Here is a 15,804-nt window from a genome sequence, read left to right as displayed (position 1 = left end):
GGCCATCACAGTGGCATGGCTTCAGCATTATTCCTCGCACACAGTAACACACAAGGCAATGCTTGGCATATTATCAAGGGAAGAAAAATAATTGCACATAATTTAAAATATCCTTGATTTTAAAAGTGCAAACTTTGCACTACAAAAAGGGAGGAATATTTTGGAGGGAAGGAGCGGCTCGCATTATTAACTAATCAGCCTGGGATTCTGCACCTTGCCGAGGCACCAGTCCATCTTCAGGGTCCTCCGTAAGGGCTTCTGCAGCCTGATCCTCCTCCTTCCTGACTGCTTCTGGGTCTTCAGGGTTATCCTTGATATTTCTAGCTGCATCAGCACCCTTGTCACTGTCCCATTGAATTATGAGAATGGAAGGCAGGTATCGGGGTAGCCGTGTTAGTCTGTATCCGCAAAAACAACAAGGAGTCCGGTGGCACCTTAAAGACTGATTTATTTGGGCATAAGCTTTTGTAGATTAAAAAACCTCACTTCTTCTCAGACGCATGGAGTGAAAGTTACGGATGCAGGCACTATATAATGACACATGAAGAGAAAGGAGTACCACACAAGTGGAGAACCAGTGATGACAGGGCCAATTCGATCAGGGTGCATGTAGTCCACTCCCAATAATAGATGAGGAGGTCTCAATTCCAGAAGAGGCAAAGCTGCTTTTGTAATGAGACAACCACACAATCCGGGGCTCATTCACCTGCACACCTACTAATGTGATATATGCCATCATGTGCCAGCAATGCCCCTCTGCCAGGTACATTGCCAAACTGGACAGTCCCTACGTAAAAGACTAAATGGACACAAATTGGACATCAGGAATGGTAACATACAAAAGCCAGTAGGTGAACACTTCAACCTCCCTGGACATTCTATAACAGATTTAAAAGTCACTATTCTTGAACAAAAAAAACTTCAGAAACAGACTTCAAAGAGAAACAGCAGAGCTAAAATTCATTTGCAAATTTAAGTTGGGCTTAAATAGGAACTGGTTGGAAAGAGGTTAATGAATGATGGCGAACATCTGCAAAAATGGGTGTCTGAAGTTAGGTTCCTACGTCCTTAACACCTGACTAATGACCAGACTTTCAAAAGTGTTTCATTGGGTGCTGCTGAATACTGAGCACTTTTGAAAATCAGGCTATTTAAGTGTTTAAATTTATGCATACTTCTTGAAAACCTTCGCCCAAGTATCTTAAAACCCAGTGTATTCCTTTGCAATTATGCTACATAAACTCTTCTGTATAAATCCTGGGCAATGTCTACAACTTCAGTTTTAAGGAAATTGTACACCACTGCTAGCAATGATTGGGTGCTAGTGTGTACTAGCCTCTGGCGTTACCTTTGTGATCTGCACCTACAATGCCAGATGGACACTATGATTTAAAAAAAAAAATGTAAACAAGGTCATGGTAGTAGTAGTTCACAGTCCCTGTATCAGCAGGCAAACTGCAGTGTAAACGTGTTGTATTTTGGTAAAGAATCTGTTTTTGTACTAACCTTCTTGTGTTAGTACAAATGCTATTTCAAAATAAAAATATTAAAAAACCATATTGCTGCTTTTTCTGTTTACCTAGGAAATTAAAATTTCTGACATACTTTTCTTATATGAGGATCTTCATTTATAATGTGACAGGAAATTGGATTCCAAAGCCTACACTAATACATTTTAAAGAACCAATTACTTGTACCATGTTTCTCATGATTTTGTATTTCAGTTGCTTAGCTGAAGAACAAACTTGGGAATTCTTAATTCATTTTAATAACCAGAATAGAATGTTTAGTGAGAGAACAAGTAATCATGGTATAAAATAAAGATGATTACTAATAGGGTTGATTACTAAGCTTACTAATAGGGCTTAGCAAGTTTAAAAGAAGGAATTTAACTTGGGGTGTTACAGCTTATCAGAAGATAGCAAATCAAGTCACAATAACAGTAAATATCTTTAGCTTACATCTTGAAGCCTCTTCATCTCTCTGACAGCTGTCATTTTCTTGTGATCACAAGTTCTGTGCCATTTCTAGACTGTGATTGCTTTGGACACTCTTGATTTCTCTCAGCTGTTGTTAGGAAAGTAGTTTTCCTGTCATAGGTAGTGTTATGCTGAATTAGGGTACGTCTTCACTACCGGCCGTATCGGTGGGTAGCAATCGATTTCTTGGGGATCGATATATCACGTCTCATCTAGATGCGATATATCGATCTCCAAACGTGCTCCTATCGACTCCGGAACTGCAGCAACGCTGACGGCGGTAGCGGAGTCAACAGGGGGAGCCGCGGACGTCGATCCCGCGCCGTGAGGACAGTAGGTAACTCGATCTAAGATACTTCAACTTCAGCTACGTTATTCACGTAGCTGAAGTTGCGTATCTTAGATCGATCCCCTCCCCTAATGTAGACCAGTTCTGAGTCTCATCACTCTTAATGTATTGGCTTAGCAATTATTTCTAGACAACTAGCATTAAACTTGTTAATGAAACACAAGTATATGATATACACTTGTCATTCACAGTATCCTCAATTCAGGTGTGCAGTTACTGAGAAGTATTTAAATTAAAATAACCAAGTATTTATTTTAGTAAAGCGAAATAAGTAACAAAAGATTCTGTACACTTATCCGTTGGAACTGGTGTGAAGGTGGACTCTCCAGTTCAGCTGGACAGTCTGCAATGACTGACTTCTCGAGATACTTGGAACTGAAGTTCCTAACTAATTTTCATTCAAGGTGGCGTGACAGATGTATTCTTACTCTTCTCCATTATTGCCATGGTCACCCCAGTGACTAAAAGAGAGTTAACAAGATGGTTGTTTATGAAAAGACTGTACTTGTTATCCTCAGTGACCATCCAGGGGGCTCCAGTTCAGTGTCTGTTTACGTTCTGAAAACATCACATCAGTTCTAAATCAAGCTGAGCTCATTCCCCAAACACATTTCCCATGACACTGTAAATTGGAGAATGAATGTGATTACAAAAAGATAACATTAAATAGGCTTGTCTCTTTCACCAAGAGGATGTCAACTGATTGTCTATGAGTAGGATACCAGTCCTGTGTAGCTTTGCTGTCAAATATAAAAGAGGAAGTTTGAACTGTCCTTCATTTTTCTTATAGCTGATAAAAAAAAAAAAATTGTGTGGCTGTCCTCGCAGAGGAAACTTTAAGAAATTTCTTTAAAAAAAAATATATATCTTTTTAAAAGTTCTGATTAGATTCAGGTAACATATTAACAACCACTTCCAAAGTTTTAAATTTGTGGAGATATAGTGGATGATGGGCCCGCTGTAAGTTTCACAAACTTTCCTTTTTGGGATTTTCAGTCAGTGTTTTTTCTTAGAACTTCATTCCCCTGAGGGTGTTCTAATGTCTTTTTTTCTTCTTGGTTTTTATTTTGCAGTGACAAACTTAGAGACTTTGTTCACAGATGATGAATGTTGGCATTTGGCAGTTCAATTCCATCTTGAATGTGCCTATACATTTTTGAATTACTATGAGTATAAAAATGCTAAAAAGCATTTCAACGCAGCTAAGGACATAACTAAACTACAGATTAATTTGACAGGTAAGTTTTGTTTACAAATATTATGAAAATGTGCTTTAACTAGCCTTGTATTGCTTGAGATTTTTTTAATGGCCACAAAAAAATAGATGTGGTAATGTTTGGGAAATGCTTGCTTGTTAAGGGCAACTGTTCATTTTAAGTGGCTTTTAGGGGGGGAGAAGAGATTGATTCTTGAATTTGTAGCATATTCTGAATTTATATTGGTATCTGTGCAGTTACAGTTTGTGCTTCTGTTCTCTTGTAAATAGTGCTGAGAGGTGCAGAAGAAAAATTAGAATCAACACATCTTCTAAGATACATAGTGTTGTATTGTGATTTCATTTCTAAAAGCACCACTTCCTGAAAAACTGCAGAATAGTAGGCAGTCATTGTTTGTTTGTGAAACATCATTCTATTTCCTGGAAGTACTCATGTACAACATGGACAATGAAGAGTGTGTACGCAGACTGTGAATAGTAGTAACAAATGGCACAAACGGAACGTCAATAAACCCTCTTGCTGTTAGAAAATTAACCTTCTTTTCTGTGTCCTGTATTCTATAGCAAGTGCAATGGATTTTATTACATGTTTTTTTTTCTTCTGGGTATCAAAAGTTTATTCATGATTTGTGAAAGAAGATGTAATGGTAACTCCAGAAATACTACAGAGGAAATGGAGAGGACGGGAATAGAGAGAAAATTCCCCAAACTTTTAAAAATGTCATCTCTACCAAGATGGGACAAGATCTTAAAAATATCTGTCTCAACATCAAATTGACCAAGAAAATTATATACTGTACAGTATTCATAGTAACCTTAGTTTCAAGCTTTTAACATGTGGTTTTCTTGGTCAAAACTAGAATACCATATCCAATATATGAAATCTAAAAAGTGGATCAAGTGATGTCATTCACCAGGAAGGAAAAAGATTTTATTCTGGTTTCTTTGTGTGGTGGATGGTAATCTTTTAAAATCAGCTTTCCACCATCTGAGGAACTGCTTCATGTATTACTGCACTAGGAAACATCCTGATATTTTTCTAGTATCCAAGCAAATTCTTAATGTCAGTCAGTCTCCAGACCTGGCTGATGGCATGCTTCAAAATTTTGGACATAAGAATTGAAACCAATTAACTGTTGGATAGTCTATAATGATAAAACAAGAATGCATGGAGTCTGGATGGCTCAGAGGATTGGTAATTTGATTCAGTCTCATCTCTGTGGCACTGAATTGAGTCTAGTCTATTTCAGTAGAATGCAAAAGTAGTTCTGAAGATTGTTCAGTGCTTATATGGTGGCATCAGTCCAATTGGTAATGAACAGGTGTTGACATCACAGAAGACACTATCATGTGTTTTGGCAATGTTGACAGACAGGACAAGAACTGATTGGCTGTAGAAAGATGGAAATTGAATTGATTCCTCAGAGCAAGGCTTGGGCTTACTGGCTGGGCTGTACAGAGAATCTTGAACTTCTGTTGCCTCTGTTTATACCCCAGGCCATAAATATAGGATTTCCCAACTGTAAATAGGGCACTTTTTGTGAACACTGAGTTTACTTATAAGTCTTTTAAAATGTCTAAGAATGTAAACAAAAAAAATGTTGAATCTAATTTACACCTTCATATTTCATTCATATCTGGACTCAAATGGAAAATCATGTATAATTGTTAAACGAATTGTAAATGTGGTGTTTAAACTTTAGAACCTGGCTTCCTCCCATTTTTCTTCAAGCAGTGTATTCACATAAATGTTTTTCCTCTTAAAACTTAACTTTAGTAATCCTGTAATAAAAACATTGTGTGCTTATTGAATGTCCTTGTGCAACATTCGCTATGGCTTTCACTATTATGAAAGCCATAATGTGAACTCATTGCGGAAAATAATTGCTAAAATCATAGGAAGACTTTCCGCATAATTTGGAATTAATTCCCCAACTGTCTAACTGGCTCCACGCTTTCTTCATTATTCTCTATTTTAAGGGATCAGTAATTTCCTAATTGGTCTTTGATACAAATTGAATAGCATATTCTCCTTTCAGAGAGCCCTAGTACTTTAAGGATTAAGTGGTACATGGTTACAGAGCTGGTTGCAATAGATTTTGAATGTCTAAAAATGTAATATAAGAAATTGATGCTACAGCCAAGGCATGACATTCTGTTGTGTTTTGAATTAAGTGGATGTTAACATTCTAGTATGGAATGTACTACAAACTTGATATTCTAAGGTGGTTTTGTTAAAGTTAATTCAAATAGTTTTCTGTTCATGTATTTTTAAAAAAATCAGTGTCATATGGTAGAGAATCAGAACATAAAAGTTTAACAAGCTAAGAGACAAAAAAAAACACAGCAATGACAGTTGACTTTTGTCAACTGTTGCTTGATTTTACCTAAAACGGCTATAACTATTTTTTCTTAATAAGGGGCTTTAGGGAAATTGCTCATTCAAATGTAAAGATTTAATCTATAGAAGCTATTGTTAAATGGATAAAAATAGTTTGCTGCACTCGATATATGTGTGTTTTCAATTATTACTTTGGCCGGAGGTTGGGATAGCCCTAGAAATGAATAGTGGTGGTCATGCATTTCTCTCAACTAAACTTGTTGTAGCGAGACTCCTAAAAGTATTGTGGTTTCTCTCAGTAAATCTGTCAGAAGGGTTACGAAGATGTCTAATGTGAAGGCAAATAAAATGAGCATGTGGGGATTGTTGACATTCTAGACAAACTTGCTTTGACATTCATGTTTTGGCTAGATAGTAGGAATGTTACATCATCAAAAAAAATTCTGGGTTAATATGAAACATGCAGTCTCCCAGGAAATATAATTGTAAAGCTTTTAAAGAAATATTTCATTTTAAAAAAATGAAATATCTAATTATTTAATGACTATAGTCTTTATTCACTGAACATTTTTTCATCATGAACATATATAATTTTTTAAAGAAAAGGTGATAGTCCCCAGACAGAGTTCAGTAGTGAGCTCTGAATTTTTAAAGTCCAATATTTTAAGAACCAGGGTTAGAAAGAAATACAAAATGCTCCTGGATTTTGTGGGTTAGTTCTCATTTTGTGTTTATTTTACATGAAATTTGTAAGTAAATACATTTTCCAGGAGGTGTTGGAGATCCTGAATCCTCTTAATAGTCAATAAATCTTAATTTTCTGTAGGTGCTTTGGGAAAAAGGACACGATTTCAGGAAAAGCATGTAGCACAGCTTATACTTGATGTCCAAAGGAAAGATGATGTCTTGCTTTTTCACCATGAGCTAAGCCCAGCACCTACTGCTCTAGAAAATTTAACAAAGGTATGCACTGGAAAGAAATTTTGTTCTTTAGTAGTTCACGATTTTTAAAACCCATTTTAACACACAGAAAAGCTTCTTTTCTGGAACATTTGTGGAGAGGGGTCGAGATGTGAGTAGGATGGACTTATTCATTATTCTGAAAGAGTTTTGATTATGATTTCGGGACTATTAGTAGTGGATTTACTTGGTTTAATTTATTTGTTGTGAATTTTGAGTTTTGTAAGGGAAGCTGGACAGGTACTTCTATTATCTTTTATAAATCTAAGTAAATTACAAATAAATGTATATAAATCCCTAAAATGGGTTCTATGGCTTTAGTGACTGTCTTATTCTATTTGAAGCACAGCGATTTTCATGTGTAGATCATATCCAAATGTTGTGATCATACATTCAGTTGGCACACATTTTCCTCTTAAACATGTATAGTGCGCAGATAAAGAAGACTGTTGTTTAATTTAATAACTTTTTAAAGAAAGTACACCTATTTAATCAGGCCTCTGTCCCTGCCCTTATTTCCATCTCCCTGAGAGAGACTTTTGGACCCTTTCATAACCCAAAATGGAACTACTGAAGTTCACCTGGTCATCAGAGATAACACTACATTACCATGTAGGTTTCTAGCACCTGATGCCCTGTCTCTCGCAGTTTAGAGTAAAACTAGCATTAAATGGCTAGGAGCTAAATCTATTGTGGTGCAGAGCAATTTCCACCGACGTCCAAAAATCATTCTGGAGTGCAGTCTGGACCAGTGAGTCTGGGCCAGTTGTGTCAGTGGCGGCGGCTTAGAAGGCTTTGCTGCAGTTGTTCACAACCATCCAACCAGCATGTAGGTCACACCTTGAGTGTCTGTGTGTAGCTGCAGGCCCTGGTTCAGCAGCTCTGACTCCAGCAGCTTGCCAGCAACACACCAGTCACACGCTGGCTTCCTTGTTTACTACTTGCAGGCTGACCCCAACGCACTCCTACTCTGAGATTTTTCACTAAAACGTGCTTTGCAATGTCTAGCCCTCTCCTGGACAGTTCATATATTAAAGTTCATTATCTCTGTAAGGAGTCAGTATTCAACAGTTTGTTACTTTAACTTGACTTATCAAACAGTTCAGTTTAAACACAGCACTGGATTGGTTTAGTGTAAAAATAAAACAAGTTTATTAACAAAAGAAAATAAGATTTTAAGTGAATTCAAGTATAAGAGATAAAGTTAAAAATTATTGTAAGCAAATAAAAAAGAAACATGTCTGAAAGTCTAAAACTTAATCTAGTAAATTTTGGTTTAAGACTCAGGGCTGGTGCAGGAGGGGATGTGGCGTGTGGGCTCCGGGGAGCACTTACCTTAGGCAGCTCCTGGGAAGCGATGTCATGTCTCTCCAGCTCCTGGGCAGAGGCGCAGTCAGGGGGCTCTGCGTGCTGCCTCTGTCTCACAGGTGCCACTCCCACAGCTCCCATTGGCCGTGGTTCCTGGTTAATGGGAGCTGCGGGGGCAGTACATGGAGCCCCTGTGGCTGCCCCTCTGCCTAGGAGTCGGAGAGACATGTCATCCACTTCCGGGAGCAGGGCAGGGAGCCTTTCATCCCTGCTGCACCGGCAGTGCCACCAACCTGACTTTTAACACCATGGTCAGCGATGCTGACCAGAGTCACCAGGGCCCCTTTTCAACCGGGTGTTCCGGTCGAAAACTGGACACCTGGCAACCTTATCCCCTCCCCCTGCTGTCTTGATGACCCTGTTTCCTATTTATACAATAATTCCTCACTTAAAGTCATCCCAGTTAACGTTAATGTTGTTACGTTGCTGATCAGTTAGAGAACATGGTCATTTAACTTGCGCAATGCTCCCTTATAACGTTGTTTGGCAGCCGCCTGCTTTGCCCACTGCTTGCAGAAAGAGCAGCCCTTTGCAGCTAGCTGGTGGGGGCTTGGAACCAGGGTGGACCGGCAGCCCCCCATTCGCTCCCCTAAGTTCCCTGTATGGCAGCCGCCCAGCAGGCTATCAGTTGCTGGCAGTTCAGCTGTCCCTCCCCCCATTGCCATGTGCTGCTCCTGCCCTCTGCCATTGAGATGATCCCAGTAACCTCCTACTTGCTGTGCAGGGGAGAGGGGAAGAGGGAGGCTAATGTCAGGGTGTTCCCCTCCCCCCTGCTCAGGCACAAAATTTGCTTGCCTATCCTTTCATCACTTTTATCTTACGGTTATCATTCTGGCATTTGACTCACCCATCAAGTAAGATGACTTGCATGTCCAAAAAAACTTGTTCCAGGAGTGCGGGAAAGTAGAATTTCTTAATGCGGAGAGAATTAAATACTGTATCATAATGTATAAAAGTGGGACAGTTAAGGCTGTTTGTAACTTCTAAATCTAGCATTTGCTGATTTTTTTTTTGAGTGCATCCTTAAATTCCTCTGTGTTCTGTGGAATATAGAAAAGTCCACTTGACAAAAAACCTATTCATTGCAATATATGGTGAATAATAATTGTACAAAACAAAGCCATTATAGCCATCTGACTTTGTGCTTGACTAGATGGAATCAAGCTGACATAGGTACTCTCTCATGCCATCTGGTGCTGGCCAGCTTTAGGCGGCTACTTCACTGTGAGCTAGGGGTGTGATTGCCCTGCTCACATACACATACTTATGCTAACTCTCATTGAACTAGTGAGAGTATAAATTGCAGTATAGCAGAAGTAGTGTGGGTAGCAGCCGCAGAAACTCACTCACTGGTTTTCATGTGCGCTTAGCAACGGCAAGCTGTGCCTCTGCAGCTGTTATCCATTCTACCATGAGTGCACTATTTGTTAGGTCTGTGAAAGCCAGCATGACTATATGTATTCAGATCACACCCTTAGTTCGTAGTGTAGAGGTAGCCTTGGTGTGTTTGATTGCACCACAAGAAAACATATTTTATATCTCAGAACAAACAGTTTCAAACTTCCTTTTTGTTGCAGGAAGGTAGAAGAATAGAGCTGTGGGATGGTAAATTTCAAAGGCCTTGTCTATAGTCAGACTTACACGGGTTAAACTAAATCTCTTAAAATCATGCCTTTTAGTTAAGTAGGTGCAAGATTGTGTGGAGACAAGGCCTGAGATGTGGGGTGTTAGTTTAGGACTCTTAATGCAATTCAGGTGTATTGAATGTTCTTGGATTAGTCTAAATTGATATCTGAAAACACAGTCCTGATCAGCTTCTTTGTTTTTGCATGTAGTTTGTCAGCTTGGATTGTAAAAACATGTGTAAGACATGATCTAATCTCAGTATAACATATTTCAATTGACCGTCTTACATAAGTAAGTTAATGCGAACTAAACCTGTTCGGTCAGCCTAATGACTGCTGTAAGAAAATTTCTCTGTCTTGTAGACTAGAACTTGGAAACTGCTTATTGATGATCTTATAATGCCTTAATGTAACTTCAGTTACCTCTGATGAAGTAGAATCAGCTGCTCTCTTCTTAAGTGGCTGGCTCATATTGGAAGAGGATATAGCATTTTTTGTTGACTGTGCTTAGTCAATACATAGAAACTGTGGTGAATACCAACACACTCTTGAAATGTACTTTCAGTATACTTTAAAAACAGAACAGAGATGCGTATTTTCACATTAAAAACCCTGTTTGTTTTGAGGAAGGAGATGAATAGAACTTCTTTGTTCTATTTGACATATTGTTTTAGTTCTAAGAATTTTGTACTACCACCAGATTCAAGCTTTTTGGCCTCATGATTAAACTTCAAATTATTGACCATATAGATTATTTTTAGGGCTTAACATTAACTTCACCATTTACAGGGTCAGTAATCATAAAACACTGCATGCTCAGTGAGCATTGAAACATAAGGTAATTACTGAGAATCACTGTAAAATCTATCTTGTGTGACAAACCATAAAAACTGGGAAAAAAATCAGTGAAGATAGTCATAGTTGTTGCCCTTCTCTCTCTTGCAGACAGTATTCACTTTTCTATTAGAGCACTGAAAATGCCCCTAATGTCACATCTTTGACATTCTGCAGCATGATGACTATCATTCTGGCAAAAAAGGACTGGATGATGCTCCTTTCCACTGTTCAGTAAGCTGGAGGGGTTGCAGCTAAAGAATTATAAAAGCTGATTTTCAGTTCAGTTATTTTATAAAATATCTGTTGTGACATTCAGACAGTTAAATATGTTCTCTTGTGATATTGGGGCAACAAAATAAGCTCAAGGTATTACTGTAATATTTTGTCATTTACTTTAAAATGTTTTTTCAACAGAATTATGATTTAAATGATGAGACAGTGCTAAATGAGATAAAATTAGCAGATGCTGATCAGTACCAGTTGCCTGACCTGTGTGCAGAAGAACTTGCTGTTATCCTTGGAGTTTGGTAAGTTTATTGGTATCTTTGTTCCTTTTGTAAAATCTCCCTGGGAATTTTGGACCACCCACATACATAAAAATACTTTTATGTTAAGTTAAGACAATCCAATACATTAAATTAGGTATATATGTTGGTTAATAAATTAGTCTGTAAATGCAAGGCTGTCCCTCTAAGTGAGGCAGTGTAGTAAAAGATACGTGTGCATTTGTGTACATCAATATTTGAGTCCTACAAAAAGGTGCCAGAATTCCCTAGACTTGGCTCCCTGCTCTGGAAGGAGAAATGTCTCGGAAACCTGATCCACTCAGGTTACTCTGCCTCCACCTCTCCTTCCAGAGTGGGGAGCCAGGTCAGAAGTACTTTTTCTTTTCTCTGTCCCCTCCCCCCCCCACACCCATTGTCCCATCCACCAGTGTTAACCCCAATATTTACCCGGCAATTGTGAAGAAAAATTTTTTGCACTGATTGTCACTAATTTCTGTAATAAACACCCATAAGTTCCTGGTAATAGTAAACAAAGGGCCTTGGCTTAGGCTGTATTTACAGTAACATTTACACTCGGATTGTCTACATGTCACCTCTAAATTGTGGATTCTTTCCCTGGAGATCAAGATCATACAATCCAGGAGGGAAGGATGAATTGTACTTGATAACATTTGTTCTTCCCCTTGTTAGATGCATTGACTTGTCAAAAACATGCATTTACTATTGTAGCAAAATAAAGAGGGTAAACCAATAAATAAATCGAAATAATGATTTGAGATGAGAACATAGAGATGGAAGAGCCACTGCCAATACACTTATATTCACTGCTCACATAATTCTTCCCCCTGGAGAGAAGATGAAACAACAAACTACAGTAACTCCTCACTTAAAGTCATCCCAGTTAACGTTCTGTTGCTGATCAGTTAGAGAACATGCTTGTTTAAAGTTGCGCAGTGCTCCCTTATAATGTTGTTTGCCAGCCGCCTGCTTTGTCCAGTGCTTGCAGAAAGAGCAGGCCGTTGGAGCTAGCTGGTGGGGGCTTGGTAGTCCCCTATCAGCTCCCCCAATCAGCTCCCCATTCCCCTAAGTTCTCTGTGCAGCACCCTCCCCGCACCGCCGTGTGCTATTCCTGCTCTCTGCCTTGGCGCTGGTCCCGGAAGCCTCCTGCTTGATGTGCAGGGCAGGAGAAGAGGGTGGCTAATGTCAGGGTGTCATCCTCTCCCTTGCTCCTGCCCCTCGCTTACCCTATCTCCATAGAGCAGGGTGGGGGACACGGCAGGCTCAGGATGGAGAGAGCTTGCCAGAAGCATCTGCTGTATCAACTTGCTGGTCTACATAAAAAGGCAGTGTACTTAAGAGTGCGGTCAGCATACTTAAAGGGGCAATGCACATCTCTCTCTCACACACAGGGTATGTGTCTGTCTGCCATACTATCTCCCCTCCCTCTATTTGTGCTGCCTTGTAGAGTGTGAGGCTACATTAACAACGTGTTAACCCTTGAGGTCTCAGCCAAGTGCTGGATCATTTAGCAGTAAGACATTCCCTGGGAAATATCCCACCCTCTTCCACTCTCTGACTTCACCACCTCAAGCAGGCTTCACAATCATCATTGCTGTGTACAGTATTAAATTGTTTGTTTAAAACTTATACTGTATGCATGTGTTTTATATATATAAATAGTCTTATGTCTAGTGAAAAAAATTTCTCTGGAACCTACCCCCTTTCCCTGCCCCCTCCCGCCCCCATTTACATTAATTCTTATGGGGAAATTGGATTAGCTTAACATCATTTCGCTTAAAGTCACATTTTTCAGGAACATAATTACAACGTTAAGCGAGGAGTTACTGTACGCTGACTATGGTTAGTCATATTGCTAGTGTGTTACTGGACAGTGCGCTGACACTAAGGTGGTGGTGTGATGTGTAGAAAAGATTACCTTGGTACTGAGTTGATGGCAAGTACATTTGAACTTGATGGTTAACAGCAGACTCTCAAGATTTGTTGAAAGGAAGGATTCTCTAAACTTAAGTGAGCTTCCTTTTGTGTTGCAAAGCATGTACCTGCCCAACTCCAGGGTGAACCCACAGGCGTTGGCTCTCAGCTCCTATGTGGTTTTGATTATTGGTAGACGAGTGATGCTTTTGAGTAACTGCCCTTGGCACATTGTCATGATAAAGGATGTAATATGTTGCAGGAGGAGTTAATAGAGTAATTTCCTAGCTCAAGGCTCAAGAGTCCTTAGTTTTGCACCCCAAAGAATCTGCAGTTTCATTAACTTTCAATTTCCAAATCATTTCTGAAATTATGCAGACCTTGCTTTGTTCTGGTCTGTTCTTGTAATTAGTGTTCAGTACCACTTAAATGGCATACATTGCTAACTCCCATTCTTAGCAATGAATTTTTTTTCCGAATGTAAGTAAGACTTTGGGTTATGGAAATCCCATTGAAATCAATGAGAGCTTTGCCATGGCTAAGAGCTATTCAGGATCTGGTCCCATGTCTGTAGCAATACTTGGGGAGAGCACTGCAAATTAAGTTTTATTTCAGCTATTCAGAAAGTATTTAACCACAAATACATAGGATGCAATTGAATTCATAGAATACAGAATGTGTCCTCCTGCAAAAATTCTTAGATTCAAACTGGTTAAAATGCTTACGTAATGAAACAAAATACTATTGCAAATGTTTTCCCTCTAATAAAATTTTGAGAGGATATTAAACGTTTTTAAAAGTCTTAATACCTCATAGCAGATGTCTGCATAAAAATCCAAGAAACACCTCATGCAGTATGTTTGAGCCAATATGGAATTAATGTGTTTTAACTCAAACCAATTCATTTTTTTACCTTATGGTACAGTAACTTCTCACTTAACGTTGTAGTTATGTTTCTGAAAAATGCAACTTTAAGCGAAACGATGTTAAACAAATCCAATTTCCCCATAAGAATGAACGCAAATGAGGGGAGGTTCCAGGGAATTTTTTTTCACTAGACAAAAGACTATATTTTATTTTTATATAAAATATATACACACACACACAATGTAAGTTTTAAACAAACGATTTAATACTGGTACACAGTGATAATGATTGTAAAGTTTGGTTGAAGTGAAGGAATCAGGAGGTGGGATATTTCCCAGGGAATGCCTTACTGCTAAATGATGAACTAGCAATTGGCTGAGCCCTCAAGGGTTAACTCTCTCACTCTACAAGGCAGCAGGAATGGAGGGAGGGGAGACAGCATTGCAGACAGAGACACTTACCTGTGTGTGAGAGAGAGAGAGAGAGATGCGCATTTCCCTTTTAAGTACACTGCCTTGTTAATTAGATCAGCTTGCTGAGACTGCAGCTGCTGCCAGCAAGCTCCCTCCATCCTGAGTCCAGTCGTGTTTCCCCCCTGCTCTATGGAAGATGGGATAAGCGGGGTGCAGGGGGGAGGGGGACACTCTGACATTAGCCTCCTTTTTCCTCCCTTCCCCCCCGCACAGGAAGCAGGAGTCTCGGGGAGCAGCTCCAAGGCAGAGGGCAGGAGCAGCACATGGCAGTGCGGGGAGGGACAGCTGCAATTGCTAGCCTGCTGGGCAGCTGCTGCACAGGGAACTTAGGGGAGCAGGGAGCTGATGGGGGGCTGCCGGTCCACCCTGGTTTCAAGCCGCACCAGCTAGCTGCAATGGACTGCTCTTCCTGTAAGCAGTGAAGAAAGCAGGCAGCTGCCAAATGATGTTAGAAGGGAGCATTGCACAACTTTAAACGAGCATGTTCCCTGGTTGATCAGCAATGTAACAATGAAACAACATTAATCGGGATGACTTTAAGGGTATATCTACACTACAGGATTATTCCTATTTTACAGAAACCGATTTTTGGAAACAGATTGTATAAAGTCGAGGGCACGTGGCCACACTAAGCACATTAATTTGGCGGCTTGCGTCCATGTACCAAGGCTAGCATCGACTTCCGGAGCATTGCACTATGAGTAGCTATCCCATAGTTCCCGCAGTCTCCCCCGCCCATTGGAATTCTGGGTTGAGATCCCAATGCCTGATGGGGCTAAAAATTTGTCACGAGTGGTTATGGGTAAATGTCGTCAGTCAATCCTCCCTCCATGGAAGCAACGGCAGACAATCATTTCGCGCCCTTTTCCCTGGATTGCCCGGGCAGACACCATAGCTCGGCAACCATGGAGCCCGTTCAGCCTTTTTTCACTCTCACCGTATGTCTACTGGATGCCGCTAACAGATGCGGTACTGCAGTGCTACACGGCAGCATCCCCTTGCTTTTGCAAGTTAGCAAAGACGGTTAGCAGCTCTACTGTACCGTTAACTTGCAAAGCAGCAGGCAAAGACGTTACCAGTCATACTGTACTGTCTCTTGCTGTCATGGGTGCTCCTGGCCGGCCTCGGTGAGCTCAGTTGGGGGCACCTGGACAAAAATGGGAATGACTCGTCAGGTCATTCTCTTCTTTAAGTTTTGTCTAATGGAGAGTCAGTCCTGCCTAGAATATCAGGGAGGCGTACTAAAGAACCAGAGAGGCAAACGGCTGCTCCAGGTCAGAGCCCCAGACATCCTGCAGAAATGATGAGCTGCATGCCATTCTAGGGAGTGCCCCTGCAACAACGCCACTCG

At 40.1% G+C, this 15,804-nt stretch overlaps 1 protein-coding gene across 2 annotated transcripts in view; it reads left to right on the top strand.

The window, feature by feature from the left end:
• TTC27 (tetratricopeptide repeat domain 27) overlaps positions 1 to 15,804 on the top strand; it is a 203,622-nt gene that overhangs the window by 47,285 nt on the left and 140,533 nt on the right. For both annotated transcript variants that reach the window (XM_050951326.1, XM_050951327.1), the window contains exons 6-8: positions 3,402 to 3,566; positions 6,712 to 6,848; positions 11,090 to 11,202. In XM_050951326.1, the coding sequence (XP_050807283.1) occupies positions 3,402 to 3,566; positions 6,712 to 6,848; positions 11,090 to 11,202 (415 nt within the window). The remainder of the gene's footprint in view (positions 1 to 3,401; positions 3,567 to 6,711; positions 6,849 to 11,089; positions 11,203 to 15,804) is intronic.

Source organism: Gopherus flavomarginatus, chromosome 4 (assembly GCF_025201925.1).
Source record: "Gopherus flavomarginatus isolate rGopFla2 chromosome 4, rGopFla2.mat.asm, whole genome shotgun sequence".
In the NCBI taxonomy this organism is placed as follows: Eukaryota; Metazoa; Chordata; order Testudines; family Testudinidae; genus Gopherus; species Gopherus flavomarginatus.
This window is presented reverse-complemented; position numbering and strand designations above follow the sequence as displayed.